We start from the raw sequence: 18,303 nt of genomic DNA on the forward strand, positions 1-18,303 counted from the left end.
GCCTTGACAGTTATCTGCATGACTGGATTCCAAACAGGTGTAAGTGTGAGGATATACTATGGTGTGACATATGGATGATTTGTGTTAAGTGACCCTTGCCTACCCTGTATTTCCTCCCCTGCAGCACCTATGTGTTGTTATTTGTTACAGGTGCAATGAGTCATCTTTAATATTGGAGCTTGTTTTTTAATACTAGAGAATAGTTTTCTTTGTACCTTTTCAGTACACAAATGAGATGTGCATCTTTTATTTGTAAGCACAGCTGTGAATACCCACAGTATTTATCTTAGGATATGAACAGAGCTGTCAGATTTTCTAAAATATTTGTTGGAGTGTTTCTGTCTCATGACCAATTGCCAGGTTAAATCAGTATTGTTATGAATGTTGTCTTTCAATGAGAATATATTGAAGTAACAGCATTTTACTCATCATCCCACAGCACATTCCTGCTGTATCACCACAGCAGTGAACATGTTTATATGCTTTTAAAGCAGCGGCTGGGGCTATTTATTGATCTGAACTGCCTGTAATGAGTCTTGCTCTTTTCTTCTATTCATTAATTAAAAACTCATTTATTACAGGTTATTGATTTTAATGCAAATTTGCAGAATGGACCAAAACACTGGTAAGTTAGGCTTATTTTGTTAAGTTTAGAGTTCAAAGTTCACACTTAAACAGAAGTTGATATGAAGTCTTACTTCAAGGTCTGTTAAGAATCTGTGCTGGAGCTTTCGACTGCATCACATGATCATCATCAGTAGATGGAGTTTACTCACCAACAGATGAAGCCAACATAGACAAAAAGTGCTAAAAGGCTAAAAAAAAACAAAACAAAATATGATATTAAGAGTTCTGACAGTGAATCTTCACTTAGCTTCTTACTTCACAGAGAAGAAATATCACTTATTGTGTTCACCCTTTGAAACGTGTTGTTAAGTCCACTCATAAATTAATAGATTCAGCTATGAACCTGCTGTGAGTCTGAAGACATAAATCAGTCAGAGCTCAACCCTGATCAAAAGAATTTTTCCTCTCTCTTCTTCCTGTCTTTCTTCTTCTCTCATAACTCACTTTATCCGTTATTGTTCTGTTAGTTTATGGAGTATTAAGTTTTCCTCCTTCACTGCTTCTCTGTATCCTTCCACAATGTGCATAATCATTTCATGGCTGCCTTTGCCTCCTAACCACACATCATGTATCGGCAAAAATTTGTTGTTTATTAATAGTGATAATATTAATTCAAAAGAAGTCAAACAATGACAAAAAAATTAAATTACATCAATTACGTACATTAATTATAATTACATTAAATTAATTATAATAAATCGTTCTGAATTGTGAATTGATCAAATTAATTACATTAAATTACAATAAATTACAAGATACAAGTATAAATGAATAAAAAGCTGAAGCCTAAATAATGATCTTTGTTTTGATCTTTGAAAGAAGTGATTTTAAAGATGATTTAAAAATCATCTTTAAAATAAAAGGCCTGATAATCTTCAGCCTTTACCATGAACTGGAACAGCCAGAAAAGGCCCTGTCTAAGGAACAAGGCTGCAGGCACAGGTAGTCTGCAGAAAAGTTTAAAAGGGGCAATTTAAGCTAAAATCTCTGAACAGACACTTAACTAAATTAGATACTAACCTGTAACTCTTATCTTTGGTGTGGATAATTGTGGTCATAATGGAACTGTTCTGCTGTTTTTTTAGTACTTTTTCAACCAAAAAGCTCAAGAGCAAAGGAAAAGGCTGAAAGCATTTTTAATCCTCTGCCCACACATAATCGTATCTAAAACTATAACTCTACCAAAACCAGCTGAATCATTTCAGACTTCCCATTTCATCCATGCAATTATTAAATCACAGCAAATAACCGGTTCCCACACTGGTCAGCGTCCGAAAACAAGCTGCCCAGAGCGCCCTCAGTGTAACCTCATGTGCCAGGTTGCCACAATAAGAGCAACAACTTCCCACTCTCACTTCTATAAAGCTGCTAGCATGTGATGTCTGTCCTGTTCTGTGCCTTCAGAGGTCAACATGAGCCTCTGACCCTCACAAGACCCTGCAGCTCCGGGGGTCAGGCAGTTTTGATTCCTTGTTTTGATGCCCATCATTTAAAAAAACATTGAGTGATGTATTTGTTGATGATGATTTATATAGTTTTTTTGCCTGTTGAGTTGCTGTAAGGCCCCAAAGGTTAATTTTGCACAAAGTTTGGAGCTTATATTTGCGATAATTTGACGTTTAATAGCGGATCAGCCCTTAGATGTTTGGCAGCTTTAGTTGCATGTACAAGCTATCATACAGTTTATGTAACAGTTTATCCATAAACGGATGTAGCCAGCGGTGAAGCGGAGGGCAACTCTTTGGGGTTATGAGTTTTGAAGGGGACATAACCTTCTGTGTTCCTCTTACTGATGGGTCCATCTCTCCCAGGGCACGGAGGACTTCTCCTTTCTCTGTACCAGCTGTTTCCGCACTAAAACATTGTCTTAAAAAAAATCTGTCCTCATATACTGCCAGTGTTTATAATGTAGTCCATCATAGACTGTCATGCAAAGGTCATGCTAGCAGCCCATCATACTCTGTTTATAATGTAAACACATCAATAGGTGCCAGTTAGAGGCAGAATCCCTGATCAGAAAATCTCCATCATCAAGATTGAAAGCACAACTTGAACCTGCTAACTTTAAAGCTGACTGGCAGGTGGTGCAGTGTACAGACTAATACAAGTTGGGTGACCAGCCAGCAATGAACACCAGTATCTGCTAGAAGCTTATTCTCCTCTGCTGGAAGCAACAGTCTCCATGTGGCTTCACAAGATGGATCAGAGACACAAATGTGTTTCTTGAAATCAAAGAAGATTAAATACACACTCAAAAGAATAACTTCTCGTTTGTAAGTATCTTGACCCTCTTTGTACAATACCATGAAAGCCTACCTGTTGAATGGTTGGGCAACAACCCGCCTACCCTTACTTTTTTTTTTTTTGAGATTTGTTTAACTAGCTTTTACCTCCCTTCATCTTTCTAGGTTGGGATGTTTTACTACGAGTATTGTCACCATTACTTTGCATCTAAGTAATTTCTGTTGTGCTATTACTACATCTGCTATTATAGGCTGTGCAACCTTAGGGATATTTTCGGTCCTTTATGGACAGACATGAAAAGATTCAGTTGGGTTCACTTAGGGTTAAGGCTTAAAGATCATTCAAAAAGTATATAAATAACAACAAAAATAAACAAAAAAAAAGAGAATAAACTGGTTAAATTGAACTAATAATGTTCCAATGATACAATCGTCGCTGAGAAAAAAAAAAAACGGCAAGTCAATCTGGGTGTTAATCCCTATACCAGAGAGCAAAATGAAACTCCTGACCCAGTACACCCCAAGGTCCCACAGCCCAAGTCTGACCCATAAACCTCCACATGTGCATAGATTCCAGCTGTTGTCCTCCGGTGTTGGCTGATGGCCAGAGGATTTTCTGTGTGCTCCAGAATTGGTCCGGATCTCAAAGTAGTGTCTGACCATCATGCTGAGTGTGGGCCAGACTTGGGCACTTGTATGTATACTGGACCTTAAGTTTCATTTTGCTATCTGGGATAGTGATCAACACTAAGGTCGAATTACCCGCTTTTTCTCTCTGCAACAATTGTATCTTCAGATCAAACTGGGTGAAGGAAATTGGTATAGTACGTGGCCCAAGGATAGGCCCAAAGTACCTTGCTACCTCAGCCATAATGGCCATTTCCAGGCAACAACTTTTAAAGTCTTTACGTTCAGCTCTGACTCAGAAAAGTAGTTGAGATTATTCATATGGTTTAAACATCTTGCCCTGATATACGTTGTTTTGTACAAGTCGTCATTTCCCAGAATCTGTAGCGTGGGTTTTTTATTTTTTACCCATTTAACCACTCCCACCTCCTCCTCTGCTCCTGAGGATGAAGAGGTAGCCTGTTCTTCCAATGACCTTTAAATGTCTTTGTCCCTTGAATGTAGATGTCTATCATTTTGGGACATTTGCTAAAATGATTCCGTTCGTTGTTTTTCTTGAGAAGCCATTCCCCTCGCATTTTCTCCAACACCTCCAGCGAGGCAATAAGAGAAAACCCGGAGTGGGTCGTGATGAAGCACTTCCAACAGGCTTTGACTAGAAAGCACAAATCATAACTACTCTTCTGTTTTTGCCACAAAAAATGGGTTTCAACTTGTGTTAGGTTTTTGACTTTTATGTCTCTTTCCCTCAGTATGCACACTAATGGGAAACCAAGCAATGTGAAGCTGATGGTCCAGATCAGCAGGCAGAGTGAAGTTTGTTCTTAAGCCCCTGACTTAGAAAATAAAAGAAGCTGATAGCCTGAGACCCTCTAAAGCACATGCAGTGCCATCATGGAGTGAGCTGAGCAGAGATCGTACATCCAGAGGATGAAAGAAGAGAAAAATTTCTACTGACAGGTAGATGGCTACTGACAGCAAAGTAGCAAGGTTAGAAAAATGACTGGGACCAAATCTCAGTAATGTTCATTAGTTATGTTCCATCATGACAACTGAGGGTTAAAAGCCCAATATTAAGGGCAAATTGCTCCTTCAGGTCCCTATAAACCAAATGACAGAAAGATGGCAGAAGTCTCAGTCTGGCACAATTTGCACCTTGTAACCTGCGGTGCACTTATTTAGGTTTGGTCAGAATGTAAAGACTGTGGTCCATTACCTGGTAATGTCAAATGAGCTTCTGAAGCACTGATAGACTGCACAGCCGCAAAATGTAATCACCTAAAGTGGATTTCGAGAGGCGAGAAATGAGTACATCATAATTCTCACTGATTATCTCGGCAGGTGTGGCAGTGGGCCATGACTGGGAAAAGCTTTTTTTTTTCCTTCTTCTTCTTCTACTTTAGAGAAAATTACAAGGGCGACAATGCCTCTTTTGGACACACACGCACTCACACACACTCTGTCCCCATGACTCCTGGGAGAGCAGGTGTAGAGGGAGAATTGAAACTGGAGAAAGTATTTCAGGTACTGGCACAAATAAATGTTGAATTATGTTCTATTTTACTTCTTAAATTGTAGCAGGGAGCATCATTTTGTCTTCAGTGATATTGCATCTGATTTGCTGACCTGACCGAACCTGTGTTCCCTGTGATTTCAAAGCTTGCAGGGACCTGGTAGTACATAAACAATTTAAGCCGTACAATTAGCACAGCGCCTAGTCAGCAAAACCAAATTGACATGATGATGCAAAATGAGATGGCACATGTTGCAAAGTGACAGTTTGTCACAAAGTGGATATCTCAGTGGGTTGGAGAATCATCAGTTAATGCGTCTCCGGTCCGTTTGGACAAGAGCTCCTGCCAAATGAATGTAATGTGTTTGTCTTAGAAAGCAGATGTACACTAAGACAATTTGTTTTCAGGTGCACACATGCACCTTGACATAAGTCCATAGTACAAATCACAAAGGTCAATGTTCAGGTTTGTTACCTATTGACAGGCTTTCCAATGATTTTACACTGGTTTTGTTGTTGTTGCAGTTAGTGCTGAAATTATTGGTTGATTTACAGTAAATTAGTCAGCTACATTGTTTGCAACCTATTAATGATGTAAGTTTAAGATACCTTGTGAAGTCTTTGACTATCGGTTAAATAGGCCAGGCTGATGTATTATTGGCTCATTGCATGTACATTGATGATATGTTTATTTATGTTATGGATTGTGTGAAGAAAATGAGTATTGGCTGATTCATCATCAGTCAGCAGAGGTCTTAAAATCCTGTACTGGTTGGGTTATACTGTACCAGTAGTGCTGTGGAGCAAGTGGGTCCCCATTTGTTTGTGCTGTGCAGGCACCATGATTCAGACCGTGCCGTTGGTTTCACAAGATTCTGCTGTTCAACAGCTGGTGGCAGTAAAGTGCTAACAACATAGCAATATGCTAACAAAGGCACCGAGGAAGAAACACCAATGTAAACAAAGCTCAACTTCAAATGTTAACAAAACTGCTTTGGAAAAGTTTTATGCAGAACTCAATACGTCAACACTGAATATCACTTTTGCGTTTGCAATAAAACTCCACAAGACAAAACCAGCAAACATTTTCTGGTTCTAGCTTCTCAAATGTTTTTGATCTGCTGATTTGATTTTTGATTTGATTTTCTCTATCGACAATAAAAATATTAATCATTAGTTGAAGCCTTAACTGCATCTGTATGTTCATGATTGTTCAATATCTACTGCTTTTGCAAGACAGCGGTGACCAACCAATGCAATGTTGCCTCTGATGATGGTTTCGAGTTGGTGAACATATTATATTATTCAGTAAGTCACCTTTTATTCATAACACAATGAGGAACAAAACAAATAAATAAATGTGTCAGCTGTCAGTTAAGTCTTAAAACTAGTAAAGTGATATTGCATTACCATTGCCATTTGTTTGATATTATTCAGGATGAATTAGGCGACAGAGAACCTGAGTTCAAAAAATAAAGTATGTATGGCTTTGTTTGTTTTTTTGCTGCTCTTTGTGACCTGCTTGTAGCCTTGGCAGCAGAGTCTTTAGCAATATCCTCCCTGGAGTCTTTGCTAATTAGGAAAGCAGAGGTCAAACGTCCGCTGTGCCTCTGAGGTCAAACCTGCATTGCTGGATAACACAGGCATTGAGAAAGTCACTGGTGCACAGACAGACAGTTAATTATTTTATGTTTGTAGACATTTCACTGCTACAATAAACTATAAATCATCAATTTATTTATCTTATTTTAGTTCATTACTGCCCATTTCAGCCCCCTAGAATCCAAGGTAATGGGCTTCTTTCTACAGTCTGAAGAGATACCAGTTCCTTTAACAAACAACAGTCTGCAGATCTGAATGTAGCTACAAGACAATCTGAGTTTATTTTATTTGGCCCTGGATGAATCTCACCTGGTGCGATTTGAGGAAGCAATACACCTTCAAATTTGTCGGCTGTAACGCATCCAGTCAATAGAACCTCATATATTTTCTGAAATCCATGCCCTCAGTGTGAGGCTGTGCTTTGCTCTTCTGTGTTTCTATATTTCAGAAATGTGATGACATCATGTTGCCTTGATGTTTTTCATGTTGTCTTGCGATTGTCAGCGATGAATGGTCCCACTTAAAAAATAAATATATGTCACTGACACTTGATTTTGAATATAAAAGCTGAAATGAGGATAAGGTGACTTAAGACTTAATCTTATCTCATGTTGTCTTATTTTATTTTATTTTACACCATAAAGTTTTAATTCTCCTTTAAAACTTTCTTTATTAACCAAAATAATCTCAAATAAAGACAAAACACCAGAATTATAATCTTCATAGAAAAAAAAAGGTTTACATCTTTTGTCATTCATGATGTTAAAGTTGACGCCATTGTCAACAAAACCCGACCATGAGGAATTCATAAGGGCGGGTTTTATTTTGAAGGATTGTGCGCATCTTATTGCGTCTGGCTTGACATCACTTCCGTTTGCCTGCGGGGCAGCAGCAGCGTCGCTTATTTGCCTGCGGGCGGAGAGTCGGTGAAGTTACTCGGGGCTCGGCCTCTCTGCAGCTCGCACCGCCGCGGTCCGCCTGCACTTGTCTGGGCGGCGGGAGTCCACACTGTCAGTCTGACAACTCTCTCTGCAGCTGCTCTCTCTGGTAAGAATATCTCCAACATATATCCGTGTTTGTGTTGAAGCAGGCGACTTGACTGACTGTGGGTCTGTGGGTCAAATATCTAAGCAGCAAGTGGAAGGCCTGTAACTGCGTGGGTCAGGAATAAGATCAGGGTTCACTCTGGTTAACAGGTGTCAGATTAAACTCCAGCGTGAAATCTTTACCCACACCGTGAGATTTTTGTCGAGGGTTTATTATAGGAGCCTCTGTGGAATTTGAAGTTGGTCATTTCTAGATATAACCAGCGTTTTTTTAACAGCTTCTTGAAGACTTTAGTATGAAATTGATGTCTGCAAAGAGACACCAGGAGACAAGGGGTTTCATGGGAAAAATTAATGTTTATTTCCTTAAACATCTTCTGTACAGTGCACAGCAGCTCAGCACTTAATTATCCTGCAAGACATCTTTACATCTTAACCTCTCATGTTCATTGGGAACATTATAAGATCCCATGTCTGTTCTGTGTCTAATTCTAATGTGGTTTGAGAAAAGTGTAATGTGAACACTAACCTACTTCAAAAAGCACTTATCACTGTGTAAACAAGCGGCTGCTATCAGCCAGCTGCTGCTCAGACAAGCTCACAGGAAGAATTTCCTCTGCCGCTTGTTTGAACTGTGCATCTGATGGTACATCATCACAGCGTTTTCCTGCTCAGGCTGTGATCCAGTCTTTTGCAGAGTAATCATCTTATTTTTGCATTTATTTAAACTCGTTTTGGTCATTGCAAAAGAGACATGACACCTTTTTTTTTTAACATTGCTTGCAGCAGTTCAGTCACTTTGATGCATTTTGTCAGTTGTTTAAAGGCTGTTTTCTCTGTTAGTGTAAGTTGTGGAGTTTGTGTGGTGCTGAAAATTAGGAAATTAATAAAAGTCGTCTTTGCTCTTTTGTTGTAAACTTTTCGATTTGCAGAATTAGTTGGTGAGAAGTTAAAGATTTCATCACTGTCACTGCAAGATAAAAAAAAAAAAACAAAAAAAAAAACATGCATCCATGCTTTCCTATTAGTTGTGTTCCCCAGCTGGGAAATGGGAATGGGATGACAATGGGGAAAAAATACCAGAACTTCCACAGAGAGAATGTGCGTCTCATAATCAAAGTTTACAAAGACAGGATTTTACTTTCAGAGTTGTCACCTTCAAGATTGAGTTGAGTTTTGGTGCTGACTCTCACTGCGTGTAGTGTTTTCAGTTTCTCCTCAGGACCACTTGTCACAGCCAGTGTCCGTCACAACAGACGTTCACTTTTTTAAAAACTGAATAAAAATGTAAATCACACTCTCTCACTATTACTGCAGTTTTTTTTATTACAATGATTTCCAGCTATTTTCCAGATCGAAACCTTTCCTGAGAAGAAAGATTAGGTTGAATTACATTTATTATGGACTGAATTCACTGGCTATTGTGTTGCAGCATGTTTTAATAGTTTAGTTTTTGTTGACATTGTGACTGTGTCAGAGAGGTGAAATGTTTTAGACTGTAGTTAGTTTGTGTTACAGGTTTAGATGTGAATTTGGGTGGAGAAGACATAAGGAATACTTTTCAAAATAGTGCAATACAGAACAGCACCACCAACTGCAGCCTCTGAAACTAGTTTAATTAATCTGTTGGTCACAGAGTAAAAATAACTGCAGCTTCACAAAGTAATGATTAATTGCAGGGCTGCATGTTGTGTTGGATTCATTCAGACTGTACATGGGTACAACAGGGAGCTCCAAATAATGTGTTTCTCTTCTTAATTTGCCTTTGAAAAGAAACTGAAGTCAATCTAAAGCTGAATATCTTTCTTGTATTAAATTGTGTGTATTTTTTCGCAGCAGGGCAAACAATTCAATGAGATTTTTCACATTCTCTGGCACTAACCAGCACCCACATCCCCACTCATACTCCCTTGCTGTATTTAGAAAGGTACGGCTTCTTCTCGCGCAGCGGTTTCATATCTGTTTCCGTCTGATTTTTAGGGAGGCGGTGAGGGTTTGGGATGGGAAAACGACACGGCCTTGAGCTTTTGTGTAAGGCATGCAGTTCTGGCTAATGGCCGGGAACAGTTCTGTCACTTCAAATTTTGCTTTATTTGGCTTTGATCTTTGCTTATAATTTAGGGGATGTCGGTGGGGGGGGTTGTGTGTGCATGCAGAAGTGTGTGATCAACATGGATGTTTGCAGGCCGTGTGAATAAATGCCAAAACGCTGTAACTGCATATTGGAGGACACAAAATTTTTCAACATCAGTCTTTATATTATGATGTAGAAATGTGTGATTTTGGGGAAAAAAGAACAGCATTTAAATATAACTGCATTTACTGCATTCAGGCTAGCTAAAGCTACTAGCTAATTTACCCACTTCTTCCTGTTACCTGCAATGGAAACATCAATTGAAATGCTCTTAGTAATTAGGTTGGTTATGCATGAATAAGGCTGTAGTTCAGTCTAATCACAATGGAGGGAAAAAGTAACACATTGTAGGCTAAAGGCTAACTAGCCTAGCTTAGCAGCGTAGCGTGCTGCCTCTGACTCCAGTGGAAGTCATGTGAGCTGATGGGGTTAAACTACCTTTAACAGACATTTAAATATATTTAATTAAAGATTGATTTAATAAGCCAGCTCATTAGTTCATTAGTGGAGGAGGTTGGAGTTTTGTAGATGTGTTTTCCCGGCACTAAGATTATCCAAACATTGTGTGCTGTGTCTAAATAATCAGCCTAAAAAGGCAAAAAATTAAGTTTTCCAACTCATGTATCAGTTAAAAAGTGTAGCTCACAGACTTCAAACTTCAAAGCCTCTCTGTCAACATCAGTTTCTGAAGTTGCTACATGTTCGGTCTTTGACGCACAAGTGCAAAGAGTTTGCATGAGGTAGAGTGCAAGGTAAAGAGCAGCATATAATCATGCAAGCACAATCTGGGATGGATTGAAAACATTGAATAATCATAATATCAATTTACTGATCTGATTAGCGATAAAACATTTTTTAACCCAGAGCTACATATGAAATCAGAAAAAATACACACAACTTTCCCCCTTTTACTTTCAACAGTAATATCATCGCTGATATAACTTCAGCCGTCTGTCCTGACTCCAATCAGACACGTGCTGTGGAAGTCGGTGTATTTGGCATCAAAGTTCAGTCTGATTGATTTTTTTTTTTTGCTGCAGAACCTGGAGCTTGGTGCTGTGGCTTGTGCAGCTCCCTGCTCTTTGAGAATAATGGTTGAACTTGTGCGTTCGGTGTGAAGCTCTGTAAAGCAGTAAAGGGGGCATTCGAACTGACTGCTGAGGTCCTCGAGTAACATTTCCCAACTGCTGTAGTGCCTTTACAATGAACCTTGGCCTTTTAAAACTATTTCTATAAAAGAACTTGGGTTTCTATCTCGTGCGTTCTCTCAGTGTTGTGGAGGATCTGGGAGGCTTTCTCCCACAATGAGCTGCCAGCTGCTGCAGAGTGTGACTGTGAGGAGGTTTGATGGCAAGGTCAAAGCTTCAAAGGAAACAAAAACTCTTCCACATCTGCTTTTACCCCAAAATGGAAGCAAAATCTTCCGACAGTCTCCTCTCTTAAAGTGACTCATCTGCTTTGGGAGTCCGTTCATCGGCTACAGACAGAAGGTCACTGGAAACTTGGTGAAACTGAACGAGTTGACGGCGGCAGTGATTTAATTTCTGATTGCTGAAGTTCCTATGACTCTGTAGCTTTTTTTTTTTGTTATCATCAGTTATTCACCATGATTTAAGCTGAAACAGATGAGCTGGCGAGCAGCATAATTAAACTTCAGAGAGTAGCCCACGCTCTTTGATTTACCAGGCTTTTTATCAGTGGAGATACCATGAGAAAATTAATACACTCCACAGATGACAGAGGTAATACCATCCTCCCACTGCCAGCCCACACTCAGTGTTACCAGCCAGATAGAGATTGTTTGTCAAAGGAAATGTCATTAAAAAGCATAAATAATCTGAAACCTTTGCCCTGTTATCATTAATAGCATTAAAATCTGTGATGGGCTCAGATACAGTAGTTTAAGATCTGTTTTTGAAATCCCAGTTCATTGCACACATGCTGCAGAGCTGCCAGTGGAATGAAACATCTTCAGATTTTAAAAACAGCATCAACTGACGGTCTTTGGTGCAGCCGTAAACACAGCGGTGGCACATTATCCTCTTTTCCAGTTGGTGGACTGGTTAACGCAGGCAGCTGCTGCAGCAGATATGGAGCAACATTAGCACCCATTCATCCCCCTGATGACTGTGAATCCAGTCTTCACTCTCCTTCTCTTTAGCTGCTAAATGCGCCTCTGTCCGAGCAGGTAGTGTAAACACAGTGGGACCTGTGCAGCTCTGAAAACAGCTGCCTGCAGCTGTAAGTGATGCTGATGAGTTGAAGATGCTAAATCGCTCCACAGAGACAGTCTGAGGATGATTCTCTATGGGTTTGTCCCAGATTGACGTATGTTTTTATCTCCATGTGCTCCATTTAACATCACTTTCTTTTCCTCAGTCAACTAAGGACAAACTAGAAAATCATTTTTCTATCTAAATGGTGACCAGTCTTTATTCTCAGCTTGCAATAATAACAATTTTGTAAAGATTGTGTAAAATTGAGGCGATGTCAGAAGATCCCCATCGGGTAAAGTGATGCTGCCACTGTGCGTCTTTTGTCTCTTTAACTTTGAACCGGCTCATAAAGTGTCCACATCTCTTCAGTGAAGCTGTGGCCATAAATGCATTTTCCTCTTTTCTTTGCAAAGTGTCCACACTGGTGATCTGTTATTCAAGGTTTAACAATACAAACGACTTTTCACAGCATCCAAAAATATTAATGGTCACCAGTTCTAGTTGCAGCTTTGTCAATTAAATTATTGCCAGTTTCCTACAGTGCCTATTTTACACTGACAGCACTGGACTGCAGCTCCTCCTACGGATCATTGAGTTTTGTTGGCTGGCCGAACCAAAGCTTTCCTCAGCTATTTGGCAAAGATTAATGAGCCTTTCTCCCTTCTGAGTAAGTAACGACTTCCAGAAATGATCTCTCTGCCAGAAAGGTAGAGAGACTGTGTCCGACTGAAGACAGAGTCCTGCCATCCAGAACATGTTCTTAGACTGTACTGTGTGTGTGTGTGTGTGTGTGTGTGTGTGTGTGTGTGTGTGTGTGTGTGTGTGTGTGTGTGTGTGTGTGTGTTGCAGTTATTGATCTACCAGCTGTCTATAATACAGTATAAATCCTACAGTATTTCCTATTTCCTCCCCTGTCAATTTTCAGACACAGCAGGCCTCTAAAAAAAGGGGAAATTCCACCTGCAGTTATAATATTTAAATCCAGCTGAAAGCCTGGATTTTCACTTTCAGCAGCTCTAACTCACATACAGTGTTAGACTTGTGTGTCCAAATTAATACAATTAATATTATTACTAAACTTATCAGTTTTAATCCACGTCATTGATGATACATGAAAGATAGAAATAGTCATTCTCAGGCAACAAAATCAACTTTTTGGAAGTTTTTTACTTATTATTATTGTTATTATTTAAAAATGAATTTTTGAAATGCAATTTACTTGATGTGCTATAAAAAATGATAAAGAAAAGAGATTTTTCAAAAATGCGCAAATAGAAATAATCATTCTCTTGTATATTACAGGCAACAAAATCTGCTTTTCTAAAGGTTTTTACCATTACAGTTATTATAATTATTATTCAGCCATTCTTTTATTATTATTATTATTATTATTATTATTGTTGTTATTATTAAAAAAATTGATGAAGAAAAGAAAATTCAGGAAAAATTAAGTAAAGACTTGTAGCTATAGCTCCAAAAGTCCTAAAAATGTAAAAGAAATAATGTTTTGTTAAAAGTAAAAATATTTATATTTTGAATATTAAAGAGGTGATATTTTCATGTAAAATCTGATTATTAAAATACCATTTGATACACTTCCTCTTTAGGGATTAAGCGCTTTTTTAAATGTATTTTTTACAGGCTTAGTTGTCACAATTTCAACACTCGCATATAGAGCCCTCACTTTACCGAAATATGTCATCGCTTACATTTTGTCAAATCACATGAGATTTGTCTAAAGTTTCACCTGAGATTTTTATGATTAAAAATATCCACAACTCAAGGGTCTCTTACTAGCTTTTTCCCAGGCTTCTGGCTGGTGATCGTCTTCAGCAAATGTTCAGGTGCTGTTATGAGAAGTGAAACATTGAAAACAAACATGGGAGGAAGTGGTTCTACCTGAAATATTGCATTAAAAAGAGGAAGAGACAGAGGAAGCGAATTAATTCAGCTCCAGAACAAACTCGATGTCGTGTTCGCTTACAAAAGCTTTTCAGTTCACGCTCAGTATTTCAGTATTTTTCTCTTTGTCTTCCAGCTGTGAAGACCTGCCACTTGTCTTTAACTGCGTCTATGAGCTGCCACTTAATGATGCGAGACTCATGGCTGGACTGGGAACGAGCGCTGATCACCTCCCCTGCTCTGGATTAGACAGACCCCTGTCCGGTGTTCACTACCGTCGAGGTTGTTTCATGAGATCGATCTCTCCTCCAGACTCAGGATCAGGTTTCTGTTTATGTGATCTGTCCCCACGCTGACCTGTCACAGAGCAGACTCAGGTATTAGTGAGACTCATCCATCAGTCTGAGAATTGACCATGTGAGCTGCAACTATCTAGTACTTGTAGATGATGACATTACCACAGTGAACTCCACGCCAGCAGAAAAAAAACCACTCCGTCCTTGGCTCATGTTCTTTGTTGATGATGTAGTAAATCTAGTGATACTGAGCCTGTCTGTAGTTGCCATGGCCGCCACCTCTCCAGAGAAGGACCAGCACCTCCTTCAGCTCCAGGAGGTGGACTCCAGTCGAGTTAGAAGCTGTGTCCTCTCCCCGATCCTCAGCTCCTCCTCTCCCGGTCAGTCAATAGAAACCAGCCAGCCCATCTGCATCCCCTCCCCTTACACTGACCTCGGCCACGACTTCACCACCATACCTTTCTACAGCCCAACTATCTTCAGTTATGCAGGTGCCAGCATTTCAGACTGTCCCTCTGTGCATCAGTCGCTAAGCCCCTCCTTGTTCTGGCCCAGCCACAGCCACATGGGGCCCCCCATACCCCTGCACCGCTCCCAGGCCCGACCTCAGCACAGCCAGCCAATCCAGAGTCCATGGGTGGAGCTGAAGCCACGGGACGGCGTCCTAACAACCAGGTAGGATGGTGCATCACTCCTCGACTCTGATGCACTGTTTTAACAATCACCCGAGCTGCTTTCTTTGGCTGTTTGTGTTTTTGTTTTGTTTTTTTATCAAATGTATTCATTTGTTGATCTGTTTGTTTACATGTTTTTGTTTGTTGATTAGTTAGTCTGGAGTCTTTAGGGCGGCGCTGCAGGGCAGTGTGTTTGTTGATTTATGTTTGTTGATAAGCTTGTTTGTGTATGTGTGTCTTTGGTACAATTACAGGGCTGCAACTACTGATTATTTTAGCTTAAAATATTATTGAATAATTGTTTCCTTTAAAAAACGTCAGAAAATAGTGAAAATATATTGGAAAAAATTAAAAATTTAAAAAATAACTAAGATATAAACCTGAGAAAAGCAGTAAGTCCTCACTTGTGACGAGCAGGAAACAGCAAACGTTTGATGTTATTGGCTAATAAATGACAAATTGATTATCAAAATTGTTGCCTAACATCTAATATGATTCATCCCCTACTCATTCTTGCCTTTGTCACCAATCCCTGTCACATTTTTAAAAGCCAAATTCTGTCTTACTATTTAAAATATAACCATGTCTGTTCAGAATGTCTCATCATAACTTCACATTTGATGTCAGTAATAAGAATTAAAATGAAATTGTGGTTCGTTATGTGCACACAATCACTCTGCTCTGCAGTAAGACAGAATAATCTGCTGTTACACTACTGAACAGTCCTGATGGATTTAGATGGAATACGCTGCACACTGACTTAAACTGCTTCTGTAGCGCGGTGGCAGATACAGTTTACAGATATAGTTTATTCCACGTGTCTCTGTCTGGGGGCAAAGTGATGACTCTCCTTATCTGTTAGCAAGAGCGCAAGGAGGCGTTCCCAGGAGAGCGAGGAGGGCGTGGTGTCATCGGGCAGTAAGGCTGACCTCCACCACTGTGCTGTGTGCCACGACTACGCCTCGGGCTACCACTATGGAGTCTGGTCATGTGAGGGCTGTAAGGCCTTCTTCAAGAGGAGCATCCAAGGTGAGACTCAAAAACCATTCAGTACCAGATCAGTGAGGACGTGTTGACGTGTCAGAGGTGATTCATTTAAATAATTTAATACTGTGAAAGTATCAAAGCCTCAGTCCACAGAGAAATGCACACAGCCCTTACTCAGAAACTGAGCCTTAAAACGAGTCGTCAGGAATTCTGTAACTTTGCGATGTCACAACAAAGCGGTCACTGCTCTCAGTCATGCCCCAAGCCCCGCCCACCTGGACCCACCATCCAACGTTGCAGGATTTGCTATATTTTTATTAGATGTTTTTATTCGATCACTCAGAAAACACTCAGCCAATCAGAAGAGGGGCTCTGAGCCTCTCTTCTGATTGGCTTACTGACCTGTTGTTGCTAAAGCTCCAGAGAGAGGAGAAGTTGTTTTTGGTTCGTATAAAACCACAAATATATTGTCTTATAGATATCAAAACTTCAAATAAAAGATAGGAAAGGTATAAAATATGGGACCTGTAAGTTTGTAGTAGGTTCTGTTCTTGAGTTAAAGTGTCATCTGATGTCTTTTAGACTAGAGTGTAACAGTCAGACTCTGGACAACACTGTCACCAGTTTTTGGTCCAGCTTTTAAAGAAATCTCATCAGCGTTTCAATTTCCAGATGATGGATCATAATGGCTTTTCCTCAAGAGTCACCATAAGGTTGATGTTTTTGGTTATCAGCGATATTTGTCGTCAGCTGTCGGATGGATTTCCATGAAAATTGGTACAAAGTTCAAAGTGCTGTGAACTCTGGGAAACAGTGTGTTTCATTCATTAATGCATATCCACATCAGCCCCATCACTTACTAGTTAAATCACATTTGAATATTAAATGCAATGTTTTGATACGCTGTGGTCTGACATTTACTGCAGCTGGATCCCACAATGTGGACTGTGACTAAGCCTTCGTGCACAGTATTAGCAGCACAGTGAGAAGGAGCGGGGGTTTGAAATGGTCCCACAACAAGCTGGGCTGGTAACTTGTGCCCTTCAGCAGGTGCTTATGTTACAGTGAGGCGGAGCTAAGCCCTCGAGAAATTACAGTCAATCTACAAAGCTGTGTGTCAGCAATGTCCACAATTTAGCCTTTCGTTATTTTTATCTTCTTTGTTTCAGGAAACAATGACTACATCTGCCCAGCGACCAATCAGTGCACTATAGACAAGAACCGCAGGAAGAGCTGCCAGGCGTGTCGCCTTCGCAAGTGTTGTCAAGTTGGCATGACCAAGTGTGGTTAGCGTCCTTTTATTCTCTTATATGTGTCAGTTTCACTCTTCTCTTCCCATCTGAGGTTTCTGCATTTTCTTTTTCTGTCCCCAACAAACCAGAAACCAGACAACAGGGTGGTCCTGTGATTATATAATGTTTCCTGTCTTTACACAGCTACATAAAATATTTACCAGGTTCTTTTTTTTCTTTACGTTTACTCCAATTAAATATGGACTTTTTGCAGTGACCCACAACATGTTCATTTTAGCTTTTTAAATAAAAAAAGATCCCCATTTATTTGAAGCCTGAGAAAATTTGAAATGATAATGAAGTGAAAGCAGCAAAGGGAGAGTAAATGTAAATGGTGATGATTTCTTTGCGTCAGGTATGCGAAAGGAGCAGGGGAACTACAAGAGCCCCAAGACGAGGCGGCTGACCCGCCTGTCGTCACAGAGCAGAGCTAACAGACCCAAGGCTTTGACTGGACCAGCGGAGGGTTTGTTAAACGAGCCGCAGCGGCCTGCACTGACCTCAGAGCAGCTGATCGAGCGAATCATGGAGGCAGAGCCGCCGGAGATCTACCTCATGAAGGACATGAGCAGACCTCTGACCGAAGCCAACGTCATGATGTCGCTCACCAACCTGGCCGATAAGGAGCTGGTTCACATGATCAGCTGGGCCAAGAAGATTCCAGGTGTGTGTCGGGGCTCTCAGGGGTCCTTTAAAAAGCTTGAAAGGCTCTTTTAACTTTGTTTTCTGACCTCTTTTATGTTCTATTCATACATTTTTTATTATAATAAATAAACAAATAGATAGGTAGTAATAATATTAGTCGTTACAGTACAGTCATACATAAGCTGATGAGTTCAGATGCTGGATTTTTGGTCTTTTTTTATGGGATTTGTTCACATTAACAAAAATACAGATTATGGCCATTTTAATCATATAACTTGACCTTTCATATAGTAGATTGACAACTTACATAAGCAGCAGTAAGTGGTTATTCAGGTGCAACGAGCGTCAGGTATATTAAACTAAAATCCTCCATTATTTGTTGGTTTTATTGGTTTATTCTCCATTTCTGTTCTGATCACTCTCACATAAGTTCTTTTTAGTTTGATTTTGTGTCTTTGAAATTATTATCTTAAAGGAATAGTTTGACGTTTTGGGAAAT

General features: G+C 39.8%; 1 protein-coding gene across 5 annotated transcripts in view; it reads left to right on the forward strand.

The window, feature by feature from the left end:
- Nucleotides 1-18,303, forward strand: part of esr2a (estrogen receptor 2a) — a 44,759-nt gene that overhangs the window by 18,136 nt on the left and 8,320 nt on the right. The window contains exons 1-5 of one of the 5 annotated variants that reach the window (XM_071467644.1): nt 1,354-7,659; nt 14,470-14,881; nt 15,743-15,909; nt 17,037-17,153; nt 17,515-17,823. In XM_071467644.1, the coding sequence (XP_071323745.1) occupies nt 14,475-14,881; nt 15,743-15,909; nt 17,037-17,153; nt 17,515-17,823 (1,000 nt within the window). In that variant the 5' untranslated portion in view covers nt 1,354-7,659; nt 14,470-14,474. Of the gene's footprint in view, nt 1-1,353; nt 7,660-14,046; nt 14,882-15,742; nt 15,910-17,036; nt 17,154-17,514; nt 17,824-18,303 lie in introns of those variants that run through there. The other 4 variants (XM_071467646.1, XM_071467642.1, XM_071467645.1 and 1 more) reach the window with 4 other exon arrangements.

Source organism: Trachinotus anak, unplaced genomic scaffold (assembly GCF_046630095.1).
Source record: "Trachinotus anak isolate AG129_WGS33_773 ecotype Australia unplaced genomic scaffold, CSIRO_AGI_Tana_v1 ptg000031l, whole genome shotgun sequence".
Lineage (NCBI taxonomy): Eukaryota > Metazoa > Chordata > Actinopteri > Carangiformes > Carangidae > Trachinotus > Trachinotus anak.